The sequence below is a fragment of the Amphiura filiformis genome, chromosome 4 (genome assembly GCF_039555335.1).
Source record: "Amphiura filiformis chromosome 4, Afil_fr2py, whole genome shotgun sequence".
NCBI classification, from domain to species: Eukaryota; Metazoa; Echinodermata; class Ophiuroidea; order Amphilepidida; family Amphiuridae; genus Amphiura; species Amphiura filiformis.
In genome coordinates, this window is record NC_092631.1 from 64,460,360 (window position 1) to 64,479,785 (window position 19,426).

General features: G+C 37.2%; 2 protein-coding genes across 2 annotated transcripts; both read left to right on the forward strand.

The window, feature by feature from the left end:
- Positions 1–6,439: 6,439 nt before the first annotated feature.
- Positions 6,440–7,075, forward strand: LOC140150321 (craniofacial development protein 2-like). The gene has a single exon (XM_072172330.1). It carries the CDS (start codon positions 6,440–6,442, stop codon positions 7,073–7,075), a length of 636 nt encoding a protein of 211 aa, XP_072028431.1.
- A 30-nt stretch (positions 7,076–7,105) lies between these two features.
- Positions 7,106–8,113, forward strand: LOC140150322 (uncharacterized). The gene has a single exon (XM_072172331.1). The coding sequence runs from the start codon at positions 7,106–7,108 to the stop codon at positions 8,111–8,113; it is 1,008 nt and encodes a 335-aa protein (XP_072028432.1).
- The last annotated feature ends 11,313 nt before the right edge of the window (positions 8,114–19,426 follow it).

A 19,426-nucleotide genomic window follows, 5' to 3' on the forward strand; every position in this document is an offset into this window, starting at 1 on the left:
TGCCCTCTGACAAAAAATGATAGAGTAAATGGAGAAGATAAAGGACAAGAAAAGGGACAAGGAACCTATTTCCCATCAAAATCTACACCGATCAAGGGGCAAAATGGTGTCCTTTTTAAGAAGCTCAACACTTAATATGTACAGTCTCTAAAAAAAGCTATATTAAAGTATATATACCACCGATAATACCGGGTAAAATGGAAAATTTTATTTTGCCCCATACAATCCGCCACCACGCACCACCACAACCAAGAAAGCTGCCTACTCCCTTGGCTACATTGCATGTTTGTGTTATAACAATAGGTTCATAGGTCGATAGATTATCGGACTATAGTCCAAAGGGTCATTAGTCGGAAAACCCAATAACTTAGTAATAAACCTTAACCCTTATCATAATACTAACCCTAAACTTCACTAAAACGATCTACTCATATTTGAATAGAAACCTGTCAAATTTGACACGGGAAAAATATTCAGATGAGGACACTACAGATTTCTCTTCAAATTGAACAGATTTCTCATTAAAATGACAAGAAACACATCAAATTTGATAAGATTGCCTTGTCATTTGAAAAAAAATGAATAGATTCTTGTCAAAAATGACCACAAAAATCAAATTGGAATAGTTTGTCTTGTCAGAGGAGATCAAAATAAAACGGCTAAATAAAATAAAAAGGAAACTATTCATTTTGATAAGATTTTCGGTTCAAAGTGATAATATATTATAAACCAATCAAAATGAATAGTTTATCTCATCAAAAGGAATAAATGAGTAGTGATAAAAAACCCGAATAGTACGAAATTAGAGTGTAACCTCTAATCCTAACGCTAAATATAATTCTACCCTTAAACCATAAGTGCCTCCTAACACTTATCCTTACTTACACTATTAACCTAACCCTAATCTTACATAAAATGCCCGAAATACTAACTTCAACCATGGATTTTAAGTATTTAAATTTTATGCTTCATATGTACGACCCTGTTGCCGTGTTTTTACAAGTTATTCAAATATTATAAGCGAGGATAACTTTCAAACACCTTCTTGATGATATTACTGCATTGTCAAGTAATAAAGAGTTTAAGATTGCAAAATGACACGACATTCATCAATACCTGTCCTCTTCTTTCTTGCAAATTTATTTCCTGTAACTAAAGGAAGTACAGTAAATCAGATGTGGGATAGTATTCTTTTCAAGTAGAGCAGATCCGTGATTAGTGAAATGTGTATTAATTTGCATAATGTGGAGATCCCTTGACTTTCCATTAGCTTCTGGGTCACATTTTACAAGAGCATTGTTGAAACGCTTTGATTGCCTTCACAGATATGGTCCAATATCTGTGTTTCTGCAAACACATTTCAAGTCAAAACCCACACATAAGATCAGTATTTCAAACATCTTTTTACGAAGAATTTGAATGATGATTGCTGGGATGACGCAGATGGCACCACTCAACCCCAAGTTAGAGTGAACGCCATAGGTCAAGGTAGGTCAGGATATTCTTCAAATAATCATAAGCAGGCATATATTTGAATATATGAATACAAAAGCCACCCAAGTCCATACTTGGCCAAATTGAGTTAAGCATGGTGAAGTGTTGCTGTACATAGGCCTGTCATATGTATGAAAGAACAACTCAAATTCATCCTCTGTCTATTGAGCATGTGAAAAATAGCATGTATGAAAGAATCAACCCAAGTCCATGATTTGAGTCTTGTAACACATTGATTGAAGTCCAGTATGTATAAAAGTCCACTTGTAACATCTTCATTGCTGGAGAGTGACTTTTGAAAAAAAAATGGGGTTAATCAAGGAAAGTGTGTGGTTTATATTACATGGCAGAATGCTTATCAACATTATACATAACTGTGTGCTTTATTTTGTATTATCTTACTAGTGGTAATCTCATTCCAACATTATTGTCTTTGTATATGATTCAAAAAACCACCCAAGTCCAGAACTTAAAAGGAACCCCACAAAGTCCCTGACATGCTAATCGTATACAGTTTAACCCACCCATTTGCACGTACAACTTACCATATTGACCAGGTAAATCTAACAGAAGGAATTAAAATGATACACAGGTTTTTTTTTCCTGAAAATCACTTCCCATGGACTTGGGTGGGTTTTGGATTCATGTATTCAATTGTTAAAATTGACTACGCACTCGTATAGAAAATCAACGGTTGCCGAAATCATCCCTCGTAGTAAGCTGTTGACAACTGCTGAAAAGGTATGGATTTTACAATCATGAACAGAATCACAACAAAAAGATTCCGTTACTTCGGCCATATCCAGAGAATGCACACGCTTTCCCAAATTAGCATTTGGGGCGCATATCTATGGCAACCGCTCAAAAGGGAGACCACCAAAAGAATAGTGTGACTATTGCCTGAAAGCCGACTGTAACAAAGTGAACATTATCTCTGTCCTAGCAGGCTACCTAAAGACAGGGCAGCATGACGCGGATAACATCACTCAACCCGAAGTTAGAGTAAACGCGATAGGTCAATGTAGGTCATGATATTTTTCAAATAATCATGAGCAGGCCTATATTTATTAAAATTCACGCAATCTTAGAAAATCAACGGTTGCGGAAATCATCCCTCGTAGTAAGCTGTTGACAACTGCTGAAAAGAGAGGTCCAGCATAGGGTTGCCTGACCGTCATATTATAGCTTAATGACGAAAAAGGGTTATAGTTCTATTGTCTACCGGAACACCCAATAACTAAAACCATAACCATAAATTTTACCATAACCTATAACCTAAGTGCTAATCCTAACCATAAACGCAACCCATGCTAACCATAACTGTAATCCTAAAATCTTATCTTAGAGCTATAACACTAACCCTAATGCATGATCCTAACGTTAACATAAAATGCCATAAACCATGTAAACCTGAACTTAAAACCCTTTTTGAATGACCTGTCGGACTCGCAAAATATAAGAACCCTATTTTTAATACACCATCCATATTAAGTTTCACTTAAAAATCCGACCCATCATGTTTTATGCTTGCATAATTCGGAGACTACTTGACTTCCCACTAGTTTTCAGGGACACATTGTACAAGAGCACGAAACGGGTTGATTGCCTTTAACAAACACAAACACATTTAAATCAAACCCAAACTTAATTATACACAGTGTAATAATTTCAAACTCATCTTTTTCGAAAAATTCAATATTGATTTTAAATTATGTTTCATCTTGATGTATTTTGCTGGTTATTTTATTTAGGTCGTCAGGAAAGTGCTTTGTTAATTTCTTTCTAAATTGAAAGGTGCACTACAATTACTATGAGCCAGAGTAGCCTCATTTCCAGTAGCAAAGCTCTTGGTACCTGATCCTGGTTTGACACTATTTTTAAGTGTTGCGATATGGTAGTTTATAGCATCTTACGAATGGTAGTCAGCTTTGGCAAAAATCGCATTGCTCATTTCATAGCGAGTGTGTAGAAGAATTCAAATATCACAGATATAATTTTGTAGGTCCTGTGGTTCTTGAGTTATGTTATAGGAGGGCTGGAACACCTGCAACACTTACATAAACGTACATAACTCATTCATTGGCATCCGTCAGTCTTCGCAGACTATGGAGTAGCTCCGTCTGAGGTGGTTGGAAAGCATCGTCTTGTGTGGCTGAATAGACCAATGCGAGACTTGCATATTTTGTTGCAGACCTGGCATCTGAAGACTGATGCATCTGGTAGGGTTGGTTTGAATGTTTCACACTGACTGGCTTTGCGCCTTGCTCGTTTTTCATCAGCAGCTTTCTGGATGACGTCTTCTCCCCTTTTCAGGCCGTCAGAGAGATGTTGCCTCCAAGTTTATCTGTCACTTGCAGCAGATTCACAGGTGACCCAGTCCATGTCAAGTGCTTTCAAGTCACGCTTACAGACATCCTTGAAGCGGAGTAGCGGTCGACTCTTGCTTCTGTGTCATGAGGATAGCTCTCCGTAGAGGAGATCCTTGGGAATGCGACCATCTTCCATTCGACTGACATGTCCTAGCCATCGAAGGCGACGTTGACGTAGTAGCGTATATATTGATGGGATACCCGCCTTAGACATAACTCATTAACAACGATAAGGTTTGAAAGTATATGGTTTGTAGTATAAACTTTTGCAAAACATCAAAGTGTTATTTTTCAATAATGTATTGATTTACATAATGAAAATCGATATTTTTTGGCTGCTTCGACCAACAGTACCTTGTCTACCTTTAAAGGTCATTCAATAGACATTAGTTGAACATATGGGGTTAAAAAACTGCGCCCTGGTAGATGAGCATGTTCAGGGTCCTAATGAATATGGATTTTTACCATGTGCTGCTCTATATCATGATATGTTTTGTTCTGTAATGGAAATGTTCTATAGTGACGCTGGAAAAGCGGCAAGAAGATTAAGACCTGACCTTGTTTTTGGTAGGCTCTTGAGATGAAGGTATAAAATTGAAAAGTGCTGAAAGCTTCATGTATTTTAACTACATTACGTTTGCGTTGTGCTAATAAAAATGCATTGTTGGTAAAACTGCGTTCCATTTCCTTAATGTAGTTAATCAACCTAATGGATATGTTTTTAGTTTTACTATAACCGATGCATGTCTGGTTGTAAACTGGGTATTCAGTCTAACACACTTCACGCGAAAATTGTAAACATGTCAATATTTCAACAAAATTGTCAAAAATGAGAAAACATTGTATTTTCGTGAGCATCAGAGACCTATTTTAAATATAATTCCTATATCAGTAGCCACAAGTCAAGGCAGTTACTAACGTGGCTTCAGCCTTAATACTGATAGTGGCCAATATAGCTTCAATAGGATGATACTATATAGATATGACCCAATAGGTATGATCTCATTGTGTCCTTGTCCGCAAATTTGGGTGTCATGATATTGTGATCCGCACAATCGAAGGCTTTGCTAAAATCAGTTACTGCAACTCTTCACACTGTGAATCACAGTGATTTTCCTTTGCCACTATGTTTGTACAGTTCATTCAAAAGTTTGACCAGATAGTAAATTGATCTGCCCATCCTGTAATCAACATGATCAAACTGGTTATTATCAATATTTGATTCAATGTCTTCCATAACCCACTGCATATCAAAGAATTCGGCAACCTTGGAAAATTTTAGCATTAAAATGCGAAATTATGATATATTAAAAATCAAATGTATATTAGGGATTGTTCCCAAATTGATTTGTTTTTCATAAGAACCATTTGGTTTCTTGTAAATGGGGGCCAAAAGATATGGCTTTCACGTATGTATATACTAAACGATTCGGCCCCCTTAATAATTTTGGTGCGGGGGCTGAAATACCTTTCAGCCCAGGTTTTCAGCTCCCCCTAAAATAATCCTAGGTGAAGTTAAAAAATTGTGATAAAATACAGGAAAAATGGGTGTTTGTGACCTATATTTTGAAACATTTTCGGGCATCCCCAGGTTGGCCCACCGATTTTTTCAGCCCCCAAAATGTTGCAAATCTTCCTAAGCCAATGTCAAGTTATGCAAAGAAATGTTTTGCAATCTTACGGTATTCTTTTCAACCTTTTGTTATAAAGTTACCGACACCCTTTTCTAATAATGATGTAATAAGATGGAAGTGGGTCGCCTATCTAGAGCTTATAATTTGACACTTATTGCTTAATTTTGGAAACTAGTGACGCAATATGGATTACAATCATTGGTTGCCATGGAAATTCACAAGTTTAAAATGCTCGTTAAAATCCAAAAGCTTTTAAATCTCATTCCGCATTTCCGCTTTTTTATCATATAATTGCTTTATTGCTGCTCAAAATACAAGCTGTCTCATAAAAAGGTATTACGAAAATGAACCGCATTTTGTAATGGCACAACATAACATTCATCGTTCTTATATTGTCTGCTTTTCAACTCCGTATCTTACTAGCTACTTATGAGTGGAAGATGAAATATCACACAACGAAATTAGAAAGCAAGCACTCCTTTGATTTCATATTTTAATTACTTTTTATTTTTCTCTAATTTTTTTCATGGTTGAACTTTTTGCACAAGAGAACATAAAATAATTACCTATTGTAATGAATTACATATTGTACACTGAATACATCTTGCCACCACTGAGCCCCGGGCGGTGGTAAACAATCCCGGCCAACTCAGGCAGCTTGAGTGGGGTAGTGGGACCCCTGATGAAGGAAATGTCAGCTAGAGCCAAATGAGCTTTTCTTGGGGAATAGCCAACGGCATCCACAACTGGATCTGGGCAGCAGCAGATTTCAGTAGGAGATACTAGGCAGAAGATGAAGTCAATGACTGGTCTTACTGGCAGGTTTTTCTAGAGATTGGAGAGCTACTAGCTGGAGTCTAGGGAATGGTCTCCTTTCTACTGCGCAATGGTGGAAGGCAACGGCAAACCACCACCGACTAATTGCCAAGTAAACCTATGATGATGAGTACAACTAACGTAAAGAGAGATATGACACTGGATAGTGAGACCCCCAGGCCTGAAGGTGTCTCAAAAGCTACTGGGGAAGAGAGAACAGATGGCATCTGCCTGGGCATCAATGACGCTGTCACGTTAAAGCCGCAAGGAGGCGTGAAAGCTGATAATCCCAAGGAGAATGCCAGACGTAACCTCTGGAAATCAACATTGAAGATTGCGACTTGGAATGTCAGGACGATGAATTTGGGAAAGCTAGACATTCTAACAAATGAATTAGAGAGAAATGATGTGCACCTAACAGGAATTTCAGAGATGAGATGGACAGGAAAAGGACATTTCACCACACTAAGTAAACACGTTGTTTACTATTCTGGTACAGAAAGTAAAAGAGAGCACGGAGTTGCTTTTGTAGTCAATGAAGAAGTCGCCAAATGTGTTCTAGGTTATAACCCGATAAATGAAAGAATCATTACCATTCGTATCCAAGGCAAACCAATGAATATGTCAGTAATCCAGGCATACGCACCCACCTCTGCATCAAGTGATGAAGAAATCCAACAATTCTATGACCAGCTACAACAGGCCATAGACAGCATTCACAAGAGAGACATTCTTGTCATCACAGGTGACTTCAATGCTTAAGTTGGAGCAAGGAGTACCAATAAATATGTGATGGGCAGTAATGGCTTAGGAGAACAAAATGAGAGGGGAGAGATGCTTGTTGACTTTTGCCAAGAGAACAAATTTGCAATCATCAACACCTACTTCAAACAACACCCAAGACGACTATATACCTGGTCATCACCAGATCAAAGCACCAGAAATCAGATTGATTACATCTTGGTACAAAGAAGATGGAAATCTAGTTTCATATCTGCGAAGACCCTCCCAGGAGCGGACTGTGGATCTGATCACCAACTTCTGATATCTACCATGAAAATGAAACTAAGGAGGATCAAGCGACAGCGAAAACCAGCCAGATTTGATGTAAGCAAGATCAATGACCAATACAGAGTGGAAGTTAAGAACCAGTTCCAGAGTCTAATGGAGACTGACTCCGAAGAATCTACTCCAGAAGAACTGTGGCAAAACATCAAGAAAGCAGTGACAGAAACAGCTCAAGGGACTCTTCCCAGATGTAAGAGCAAGAAAAAACCCTGGCTCACAGAAGAGGTCTTCAAATTGGCTGATCAAAGAAGAAAGGTTAAAGCAAATGGTTTGAAGAACAAAGATCAACGTGGAGAGTATCGTGAGTTGAACAGGAAAATCCAGCAACAAATCAGAAGAGATAAAACTTCTTTCATCACCAAGAAATGTGCTGAAGTGGAAAAGGATAGTGTATCAGGCAACACCAAAGATATGTATAAAAATATCAAAGCACTGACTTCCAAACCTGTTCCAAGACTCAACGTACTGAAGGATGAAAATGGAACCATCCTAACGGAGGTTGAAGAAATTAAATCAAGATGGAAACAATACTGTGAAAAATTATATGCATCTCAAGAAGACAATGCAGAGGAGGAAGATGGGGTTGAATGCGAAGACACTGACAGTGAACCAGAGATCCTGTTGAGTGAGGTTAACCAAGCAATGAAGAGGCTCAAGAATGGTAAATCACCAGGAATTGACAACATCCAGGCAGAACTGTTGAAAGAGAGTGAAGGGAAGGTGTTGCAATAATTCACAGACTATGTAACAAGATTTGGCACAGTAAAGAATGGCCAGAGGACTGGAAAAAGGCTGTATTCCTACCTTTACCAAAGAAGGGAGACACAAGGGAATGTGCTAACAACCGCACCATCGCCTTAATTTCACATGCTAGTAAAGTCCTCCTCCATATCATTGCTGAGAGAATTAGAAATCATCTTGAGAATGAATTACCACCAGAGCAGGCTGGCTTTAGAAGGGAAGAGGGACAAGAAACCAAATTGGCAATTTGAGGAATTTAATGGAGAAAAATAGGGAATTCCAGCAACCATTATACCTTTGCTTCATTGACTACTCAAAGGCATTTGATTGTGTGCGGCATAGGCAGCTGTGGAGAATAATGAAAGAAATGGGGTTCTCCAAGCATGTGACCGACCTGATTTGCTCATTATATCACAACCAAGAAGCCACCGTTAGAACAGAGAGTGGAGACAGTGAGTGGTTCACTATTGGCCAAGGCGTTCGTCAAGGATGCATTCTGTCACCGTACCTTTTCAACATATATGCAGAGTACATCATGAGGAGAGCATTTGTTGGTGTTACAGGTCAGGTGTCAGTCGGAGGACGAAAGATTAACAACCTCAGATACGCTGACGACACCACCCTTATTGCAAAGTCATCAGATGAGCTTCAGGACCTTATAGACAGAGTAAAAGCAAGTAGTGAGGAATTTGGGCTGCATCTCAATGTCAAGAAAACAAAGATAATGATCTGTGGAGGAGATACAAATCAGCAAGTGAAGGTGAATGGAGAAGATGTGGAACAAGTTGACACTTTCAACTTTCTGGGATCACTAATAGACAATGCAGGGGGCAGTTCACAGGAAATCAGGAGACGCCTAGCCATGGCAAGATCATCGGCAATTGCGTTGACAGATATATGGAAAGACAGAGGTATTTCTAAAGCTACCAAGATTCATATTATGGATGCTCTGGTTTTCCGATTGCCTTGTATGGCTGTGAAACGTGGGCGGTTGGAATGACAGATAAGAAAAAGATCATGGCGTTTGAAATGTGGTGCTGGCGGAAGATGCTGAGAATATCGTGGAAAGAACATAAGACCAACGAATTTGTAAGAAACCAAATTGGAGACCATGCTTCCGTGTCCCAAAAAATAGATCGTTTTAAACTGGCGTATTTTGGCCACATTTCTAGAAGAGATGGTGACAGCATTGAGAAGATAATGATGCAAGGTCACATAGAAGGCAGTCGTAGAAGAGGTAGACAGAAGCTTAGATGGACTGATGGAATTAAACAATTAACAGGCCTTTCTCTCGTCGCAGCCCACCGTCTGGCTCAAGACAGAAGCTGCTGGAATACCATCATCAACAGGGTCACAAAGGGTCAGTCATGACCCATAGGACCACGACGACGACACTGAAAAAAAAAATAGGGCTGCTTGACTCTTGGTGGTGACAAATAAAGGAAGTTGATCATTAGAGAAGAACACGTTTTTGGTGAAGGCGTTTCTGCAAGCTTTATCTCCTCCTGTCATCAGCAATAACAACCTGAAATCGCTGCTGTGTTATATACTGGAAGAATATTGTACACTTAAAAATGCATACTCAAATGCCCCGCCAAATGCACGGTGGCTGTGACGGTGCAGCTGACGGTGGTAATACACCTCGTGCTGCATTATGTCACAGGCTTGTCACATAACAAGCTTGCTCAGAAATGCGTGGCACATCGTCCACACCATGTAAATAATTGTTTTTCACAGGCAGTAAATGAACCAATAGAAACACGCCTTGCAGCGAAGCACGTGGCTCTATAAAATACACAGCCGGCTGCTAAGAGTGGCTGCTGTTACAAAATAAGCTGAATTTTTACTCAGCTCGTGGTGAGCGATTGGTATTTGACTAATAAGTAACTGGTAGCTCGCTTTTCCCGGAGTTCTCATTGGCTAAAAACCAATCGCTGTAGCTTAGCGATATAGTATACATTCAGCTATGAATGTGTTTCAAAATACCCGGGCAAAATCCTATTGTTGCACGTCGGACAAATGAGCTTGTATTTAATAATGTCTTAAAGTCTTTATAGAATTGAAGACTCAATGGCAATGAAGAGCATATTCCTAACCACTTGAAATAATTTCTGGTATTTATTTCTAGCTATAATGAAAAAGAGTTGGCAGATAAACCAGAGAAAAATCTCCGGACGTACCTGCCTGTACGGGGACTTGAACCCAAGACCTTCCGCTTGTCGGCCGGATGCTCTAACCACTGAGCTACACAGACTGTCCCTGATAAACATGGCTCAAGTTTGGTACTTGTGTTTAAGGAGCAGTCGAGCAACACACAACACACCACACCAGCTCTAATGATTATTGAGCATTGCTCCGTTCACCCAGTTTGTCGTGGTATTCAATTTATGAAATTGATAAAGTGAAAAGGATTCCTGTGAAATAGTAACAAAAGCATGAGCGTCAGATCTACACGTCTTTTGTTATTATATAATTTTACATCTATCAGAGTGATATTAAAATTGATTTTATGCTGTCAGCCATTTGGTGTGAATCGAAATATAGTTGCTCGTATTTATGAATAGGAAATCAGGTAGAGATTATCAATCTCCAAGGAATAGTCTAGTTGCAAAGTGTGGGTTTTTTATTATGTCTTACATATTTTGTGCTTAAAAGCTGGGAACCAAATTATAAAACTGCGAAGAGTTTGAAAAACAATCAAAACTTAGGTCAATTCGAGTCAATTCGACACCTTTATTTTTCTGCGTGTAGATTATGAATAAACTGCATAACCAAAGATCGTAAATACTGCATAACCAAAGATCGTAAATAATATAAGCATCATTTTTGAACAAGAACAAATGCCCCCCTAGTCAGAACTCTTACACTCTGTTGTCCTCAGTAAAACCCAAAATTGCGACCATTTCTACTTTTTACGGCAATTTTGCGCAAAATTGGTTGATTCCCCCCCCCCCCCGAAATCCACTTTGCCCCCGCATGCCCCCCCTGAAAAAAATTCCTGGCGCCGCCACTGGTTTTAATACTTTGAAGGAACAGTTATATTTTAAGAAATACCAAGTTTTATTCTTTCTTTTATTTTATTTTGTCCACATAGCATGTACATGTACATTTTGCAGCGTTCGTATCGTTATGCAGAGAAGAGTAGCTTTAAGGTTAGCAACTATTTTAAACTGTTGTGATTTGGTAGTTCACAGCATCCTGCGAATGGTAGTGAGCTTTGGCAAACATTGCATTAATCATTTCATAGCGAGCATGTAGAAGAATTAAAATATCACAGATATATTTTAGCAGATCCTGTGGTTCTTGAGTTATGCTGTAAAGAGGGCTGAAACAACAAGACTTTTGTAAAACGTACATAACTCATTCACAACAATAAATTAAGCAAGCTATCAAAGTTTATGATTCGTAGAATGAATTTTTGTAACGCATCAAAGTGTTATTGTTCAATAATATATTGATTTAGATAATGAAAATTGATTTTTTTTTGGCTGCTCCTTCGACCAACAATATCTCGTCTACCCTTGAGTGTTTTATTGAATTCCATTAAAACAATAATTCTATAATGAAACAAGAATTTGTCTTTAAAAAGACAAAGTTCACGGATCAGGTGTATAGTACTCTACTTTGGTCTAACTTTCAATATTATTATACTAACCCACAGATACTAACCTACTCTGCACAGTTTAACAATAAATAAGTGATTTGAGGCATAAATGATACTTGCATCTTGACTCTGGAAAATAATTTTCAAAAAACCTCATTTTGCATAAATTAGATTTTTAAGCCACCTACAGGAAACAAACTTACATCAAAATGTCCACTGTATCAGCCCATCAGATGCTATTTCCCATTCGACACCCCATTCCTTTTTAAAGGAAATTTTGTTTGGAAGCAAATCGCCTAATGTGTTTCAGGAACACTGCATGTTTAATTGGTATACATCTCAAATTATTTTGTTGAATAGTTTTCTATTATCACTAAAGTAAACACATTTGCTAGTTTTTGTCAGCATATGAGATTTTATGAACACAAATTATTATTTTGTAACAGAAAATATAACATTGGATATGTTTATACACACTGCTTGGTTATTACAAGAGTCAATAAACACTCAATTAACTAACAGTGTTCAATTAACTAGAGAATGGACTTAATTTTGTGCGCTGTAGTTATATTCTGAAGTAAATCGCCTATTGCAGGTTTCTATGCCTTATCACTAAATAAATAAAATTATAGCTAATTATACTGACCATGGTGACCTGCTTAACCAATCAGTTATGTGTATTGTCAGCATGTGATTGCTATAAGCCAATTGTAAACATGTTTAATAAAAAGGCTAAAAATTCCCTACTCTGAGCAGTCTCTCTGAAGATAAAATGTGCTAAATTGTCCTTGTCATGGGGAGCAGGATTAGATAAAGGCATAAAAACGAGGGTATGAGATATTAGGAATTATTTCCTAGCCTCTTTACCATAGATTTGGTATGTTACATACCATGTGTCTTGAATAGCTATTGTTAGGGATAAACTGTGCATATGAGATGTGGGTTCAAATGATTTTAATGTTCACTGGCGTGAAGAAAAACCCTTGTAAAATAGATTTTTATATATGTGACAAAATATGCGATGATTGGTACCCATCAATTTTAATGTTTATTGAAAAGTCTGCCTCTTCCAAATAAACTCCACAACAAAAGTTTATTTGTGACATGTTCATAACGTGTTGCATATCAATGGCTAGCTAATTTATTCCCCTTTACAACGACACCACATTGTAAACAATCACCTTTTTTTACGACTGAGTACACGTCCTGTGAATGTCGTGGGGTCTTAAACAGAATGTGCCAAATTGGCCATTATTCTGTGCAGTAAGGTGCAATCCCATATCTTCACAATCTTCACCTAATGCAGTCATCCAATATGACATCGCTCCCTCCACAGAGCCATGGTAGTCAACGACTACCTATAGAATATGGGAGTAGAAAGAACGGAATGGCCTGCCATCAGCCCAGACCTCAACCCGACTGAACACTTATGGGACCAGCTTGGTCATTCTGTGCGTGCCTGAGTAGCCAATGCAACCACATTGAATGCCATCACACAGCAACGTGTGACCAGGCAGGTGAGTAGCACGAGAATGAGGTGCCTGACTGTTGTGGCTGCGTGTGGTTTTTTCACTCGATATTGAGGTTACTGACTTGGTTGTTTTAGCACAGAATAATGGTCAATTTGACACACTCTGTTTGAGACCCCACTTCATTCACAAGACGTGAAAAAGGTGATTGTTTCAAATGTGGTGTCATTGTAAATTGGAATAAATTAGCTATCCATTAATATGCAACACGATATGAATATGCCATAAATAATCTGAGATATAGATGCTTGAAAAACTTTCCAAACTTTTGTTGAGGAGTTTACAACATTGGACACTCTTGAAATGTCCAGAATGTATAGTTAATGACTTGTTTTAGAATTAATCCACAAATTATTTTTAACTTATGTTGAATTTTGATGTGTCGGGCTCATCCATGAAAACTGATGGTACACTTGAACACTCTGTTTGGATAACCTTTTAAGGGTTATGAACAAAATTTGTGTTCATTGTGTCGGCCTCTATTAAAGGTCTGTTGCTTGTTTGTTTTATTTGTTATTGTTCTTGTTAATTAGTAAGTTTTTAGCGGGTTCGTCGTCGGACAAGTTGAGAACTGTAAAGCTTTCGTCAGGTGTAGGTATGGCTACTTCAGGACAAAGTACCTAATAGTATGAGACATAAAAAGTAGACATACAAGTTCCATGTCATGAAGTTGTAGAAAACGCAACAAATTGTTCTGACGGATTCCATTAGAAATCACCCTAAATACTAGCTTTTTGTCTACTAAATATAGATACTAATGGATGAATAATTATATTTGATGACCCGCAATTAAAGGCGAGTTTTAATTGATCAAGGATATTTGCCGTCAGATTGAAATGTAATTAATGTGGCAACGTTTTACCTATAATAATTAGCTAATAATTATACATCCGATTAGTACAATAATTGTGTACCATGAAGCGTAATTTCTATTAATTACAACTAAATAACAAAAACGTTTAAATAGGTGCAGTTCACTTAAAGTGGTACTACACCCCTGATTTTTTTTTCTCAAAAAATAACTACACACTGGTAACAAAAGTTATGTATATAGGGCAAGGAATCCAATTACTTCACTGAAATTTCAGTGATTCAAGACAAGTGGTTCATTATATATGTTAAGAAATGAGGTACATTCTAGCAGTACCCATTTTTTTATCATAAATAACGTATCGCTTATCTTGAGTCACTGAAATTCCAATGTAGTGACTGGATTCCTTGCCCCTATAATATACACAGTTTTGGTTACCAGTGTGTTATTATTTTTTGAGGAAAATGCAAAAATAGTCACGAATTTATCAAGGGGTGTAGTACCACCTTAAGCCAAAATATTCAGGATTGTCTCAGAAGCATTTGGTCCTGAAACTATGCATTTATTTTTATTTGGGAAAAAGCTATACGCTACGCGGGATTTTTTATTGCACTTTACGACCATTTGTTTTTGGATAACTAAAACCAAACAGCCCCGCAAACACAAAAACGTTTTAAATAAGTTATATTTTGGCTTTTGGTTTAGGTAAAAACGTTTTAGTAACATTAAAATGTTAGGTATGAAAACGTTTAAAAACGTTTTGTATGAAAACACACTACAACAATATTTCTAAAATGTGTTCAAAATGGTATTGTAAACTATTTTTGCAAACATTTTTTGCCAAATATTTTGTCAACACTTAAATCACATTATGTTAAAATATTAGCATCCAGCAAACACAGAAATGTTCTTAAAATGTTTTTTCAAAAACGTTTTAATAACATTTAAATGTCGGGTTATATAAAGGTCATGAAAACGTGTTTAAAACGTTATTGCAAATATTATGGGCAAATATTTTTCGCAAAATATTTTTTCAACCCCCAAATAACATTCTGTTTAGAATGTTTGAATCAAGTTTTCAAAAATGTTTTTGGAATGTTATTAAAATGTTTTTATACCCTTTATATAACCCGACATTTAAACGATGTCTGTAAAACATTTTGTGTTTTCTGGGCAGTAGATTATTAAAAAATGTTTTTTATTGTTATGAAAATGTTTTATACCCTTAATATACCTTTTATATAACCCGACATTTAAACGTTTTCTGACAACCTGTTATAACCTTTTGCGAATGATGTCGAAAACGTTTTGTGTTTGCTGGGAGGCGATCGCGTAGGGCTATGCGGCAAATCCAATTCCACATATGCGGGTCTCTGAGACAAAACCCTTTTTTTTTTGCCTTAGCCATATTGTTTGAGAGAGAAGCAATCTGTGTATGATAAGAGTATACCGTAATACGGCAATATAATCACTGAATGAAATCGGAAATTCTACTCTAAAGGCACCAAATAAGATGGCCTTAGAACTGCGGGTTAATATCAATATCCTTATAGAATTTGGCTTGCATATAGGATTGCAACACCTGCGATATTGAGAAGAGATGAATCAGTCGGCTTTCTCCATTTTTTAGAATATTATCCACTTTTCAATTTTGGGATTGTACGCTTCAGATTAATAAGTATTGTATTGTATCTCACGTCTTTGGTGATTCTATCCAAATGAGACAAAACGTCGTAGTAAGCCAGTACTAGTAAACACACCAACGTTTTTACAGAAAACGTTTAAATGTCGGATTATATAAAGGGTAAAAACATTTTTGAAAACGTGATGCAAAACATTCTATAACAGAATGTTATTTAAGTGTTGACAAAATATTTTGCAAAATTGTTTGCCCAAAATATTTTGCAATAACGTTTTAAAAGCGTATTATGACCTCTATATAACCTGATGATTTAAATGATATTAAAAAATATTTAGAATAAAGGATTTAAAAACATTTTTGTGTTTGCTGGGAATCCTGTTCAAAACGAGTTCGATAGATATTACCAGAAATGCTGATCGGATGTCGCAGGCGCATAAAGAACTAAAGTCTCACATTTCCACCTATTTCTAAAATGGTGCTGATCAAGTATGATGTCTGAATCCGACCTTGTGTGATTTCAGAGTATGTTTTAGTTGTGGGCGGGTAAGTTCCTGTAACTAGTTAACCGATTACCTTCACAGTCCTATGTTGACAGTGCTGTACTGAATTCGAATGTCGACTTTTCCAACCCCCGGTTTGCATTTATGTTATGTGTTATCAAGTAATTATGTTACTCAACACGTTGTATATATGATATAGTGTGACATTAAGATAATCATTTACCGAATATAAAAACACTTCAACAAACCACAGAATATGCAATAAGCGATAAAAGAAATACCCTTCCAAACTTTTCAACGATCTTTCATACACGTGGGCTCAAGCGATAATGTTACTACACTAAATCCCGTCCATTTAAATATTTTACGCAAGGCGCAGGCCCGGGGGGGGGGGGACAGGGCGTGGACAGTGATGGAAAACTCGGAATTGTCAAAATTCTGGAATTGCGACAGTTCAGGGTTGTGACGTAGCCCAGTGGCTTAGCGTTATAGGGGCACCTGGGGGGGGCACGTGCCCCAATCGATCTTGAAATTAAAAAAATCCCACAGGAAAATTGACGAAAAACGGCTTGTACCCCCAATCACACCCGGTGTCCCAATCATGGTCAATACCCCCCAATGTGATGAACCACACTACGCCACTGATGTAGCCTGCCAAAACTTGGAATTGTCTGAATTCTTGAATTGCGACAGTGTTCGGCAAAATGGCCGGGCACTGCATATACCACGTATACAAAGGAATGGTTTACAGTAACATCTGATTCGGCATTATGCTTACAACGTTGGAGCATTTTACCTAGGTTTTATTATCATTGAGGTATAGGACATTTTATTTTTCGGAGAATAACAGGTAGGGCAACTACTTGATTAAATTTTCTACATGTTCATAGTCTTCATACTACAGGTTGGGTCAAAAAGAAGTAAACTCGTGTTTGAGGGGCTGTAACTAGAGATCTGTAAGGAATTTGCTATAAATGAAAATATCATTGGAAAGAGCAAACTCTGCACGTCTAAATAAAAAAAGGAATTGTTGCAACTGCTCACAACAAACTAAAGTTATACTCATTTGAATACAACCACCCATTTTTGTAGCTGCACACGGCTAATTGATTTTCATCCATTTCAATTTCGACGAATCAACAAAGTGCTATTAACAGGATTTATTGTTGAAATGACAACTTTTGCTTTTAATTAATATTCAACAATCAATGCATATAAACTCAGGATGAAGTCCATGACGGTACTATAGTTTGTAGGGATGCCAATTCAAATCTTTACGAACAATCCGGCGGAAGCTTTATTGGGGAATGTTGGGTAAATGATTACGTCTTGAGCTGATCTTTGGGTCTTGCTGTAACGCATATTTCTAACTCTAGCAATGTTCACTTGTGATCTAGCAGTTCGTGTTCTGCCTGAAGCTTCCGGCTGTCTGTTCCTTAGTGTCCCATGCACATTGAGCTTGTTCACATTCTTATATACTGCTCCCTTACATGGAATCCGATTAGCTGTGGGAAATTGGAGACGAAAAAGACGCTGAACTTCAGTGGGATTCAGAAACATGCGCTCCCGTGCGGTAAATTGTGGTGCCATGTTGTCATTTGGCTCGTTTCATTATAATGTAGTGGAATGAGGTAAAATTCATATTAAAAAGAACCCTTTAACATGTAGGATTTATTGACCGAAACCACATCTGCCACGTAACGTTATTTGTATTTGAATATCGCGCCTTTATCAATCAATATAATAGGTACTTGGAGAGTGAAACCGTGTGCAGCTACAAAAATGGGTGGTTGTATTCAAATGAGTATAACTTGAGTTCGCTGTGAGCAATTGCAGCAATTCTTTCTTTTATTTAGACGTGTAGAATTTGCTCTTTCTAATGATGTTTTTATTTTTAACAGATTATTTACAGATCTCTAGTTACAGCCCCTCAAACACGAGTTAACTTCTTTTTGACTCAGCCTGTACATACTCTGAAAAATATTATCAGTCTTGTTTTTAATTGCATTTTTGTTACTAAAATGGAGGTTATAGCGCCCTCAACGGGCACGCTCTCCATAGAACTACATGTAAAAGACGAGTTATAGAAAAGCAGCCCTAAAATAAAAATACCCGATCCTTTTTTTCCTTAAATTTTGTATATGATGTAGATTTAACATCTGGGATGCAATGTAAGTGGTGTCGTTGCTGCTCTTCTAGATTAATTTATAAAATATCCGCCCAATACGTTCGTCTTTATCGTTATGTGTCCCCTTTCTTGTTTATCGTATTCCTATTATTCCAAATTCGTATTCCCGCCGTATCCCCATTAAAAACAGAAAAACATCGCAAAACACAAACAAACAATGTTCACACGTTTTTATTCATTTCTTGCTTCTTTTCACTAAACAGTAGTTATAAAAAGATATCGCTCTCTACAAAACTTAAGCTACTATATACATATACTCATAGATATACAATTAAAAAAATACTGTTTGTTTTTAAGGGAAAATAATAAATCTATTTCTACTGGGTTTCGAGTAATGCGTGACTATTAGCACACTCTGATTCCCAGTCAAACAGACATTATTTGACTTGAAAGTCAGAGTGGTAGTCATGTACACTCGGCCCAGTAGAAAAGTGTGGAATAATCAGAATAAAATAGTGGTGCTAATATGCACAGAAGTGAACCTTTGTGATCAACAAAAGGGAACTGTTTTGTGGACCGTTTTATTCCTATTCTTTAATTGCATTGTTTACTGTTTGAACTTATACCCCTTGAGATACAACTTCTCAATTATGCATATATGCGACGTGTCATGTCAAAAACAGACACTTTTGGGCAGATTATCAATTTTGAGGTTTTTACATATAAAGAGATATTTTGCTCCACAACGCCGTTTTCCCCAATGAAATCGGACATTCCTAAGCGAATATATTGAGTTCATAAGTTATGGTATTACACTCTTGTTCCGGCAGTTAACAGTCGCCAAGTATAAGAAGAAAAGTTTAAGATTTTTAAACAATTAATGTTCAAAGGCGTGATTTTGCGCTTAATCTGCAAAGTTTAACGTATGTTAAACTCGAACGTATAAAGGTGGTTATTTTTTGTTACGTTAAAAGGCGTTAAACTGTGTAATGTTTAGTGGAATTGTACTTTACCTGTTTAACAATACATCTCGCGCCACGGAATTTTAACCAATTATTGTTTAAAATGACAAAAGCAAATGGCGGCCACG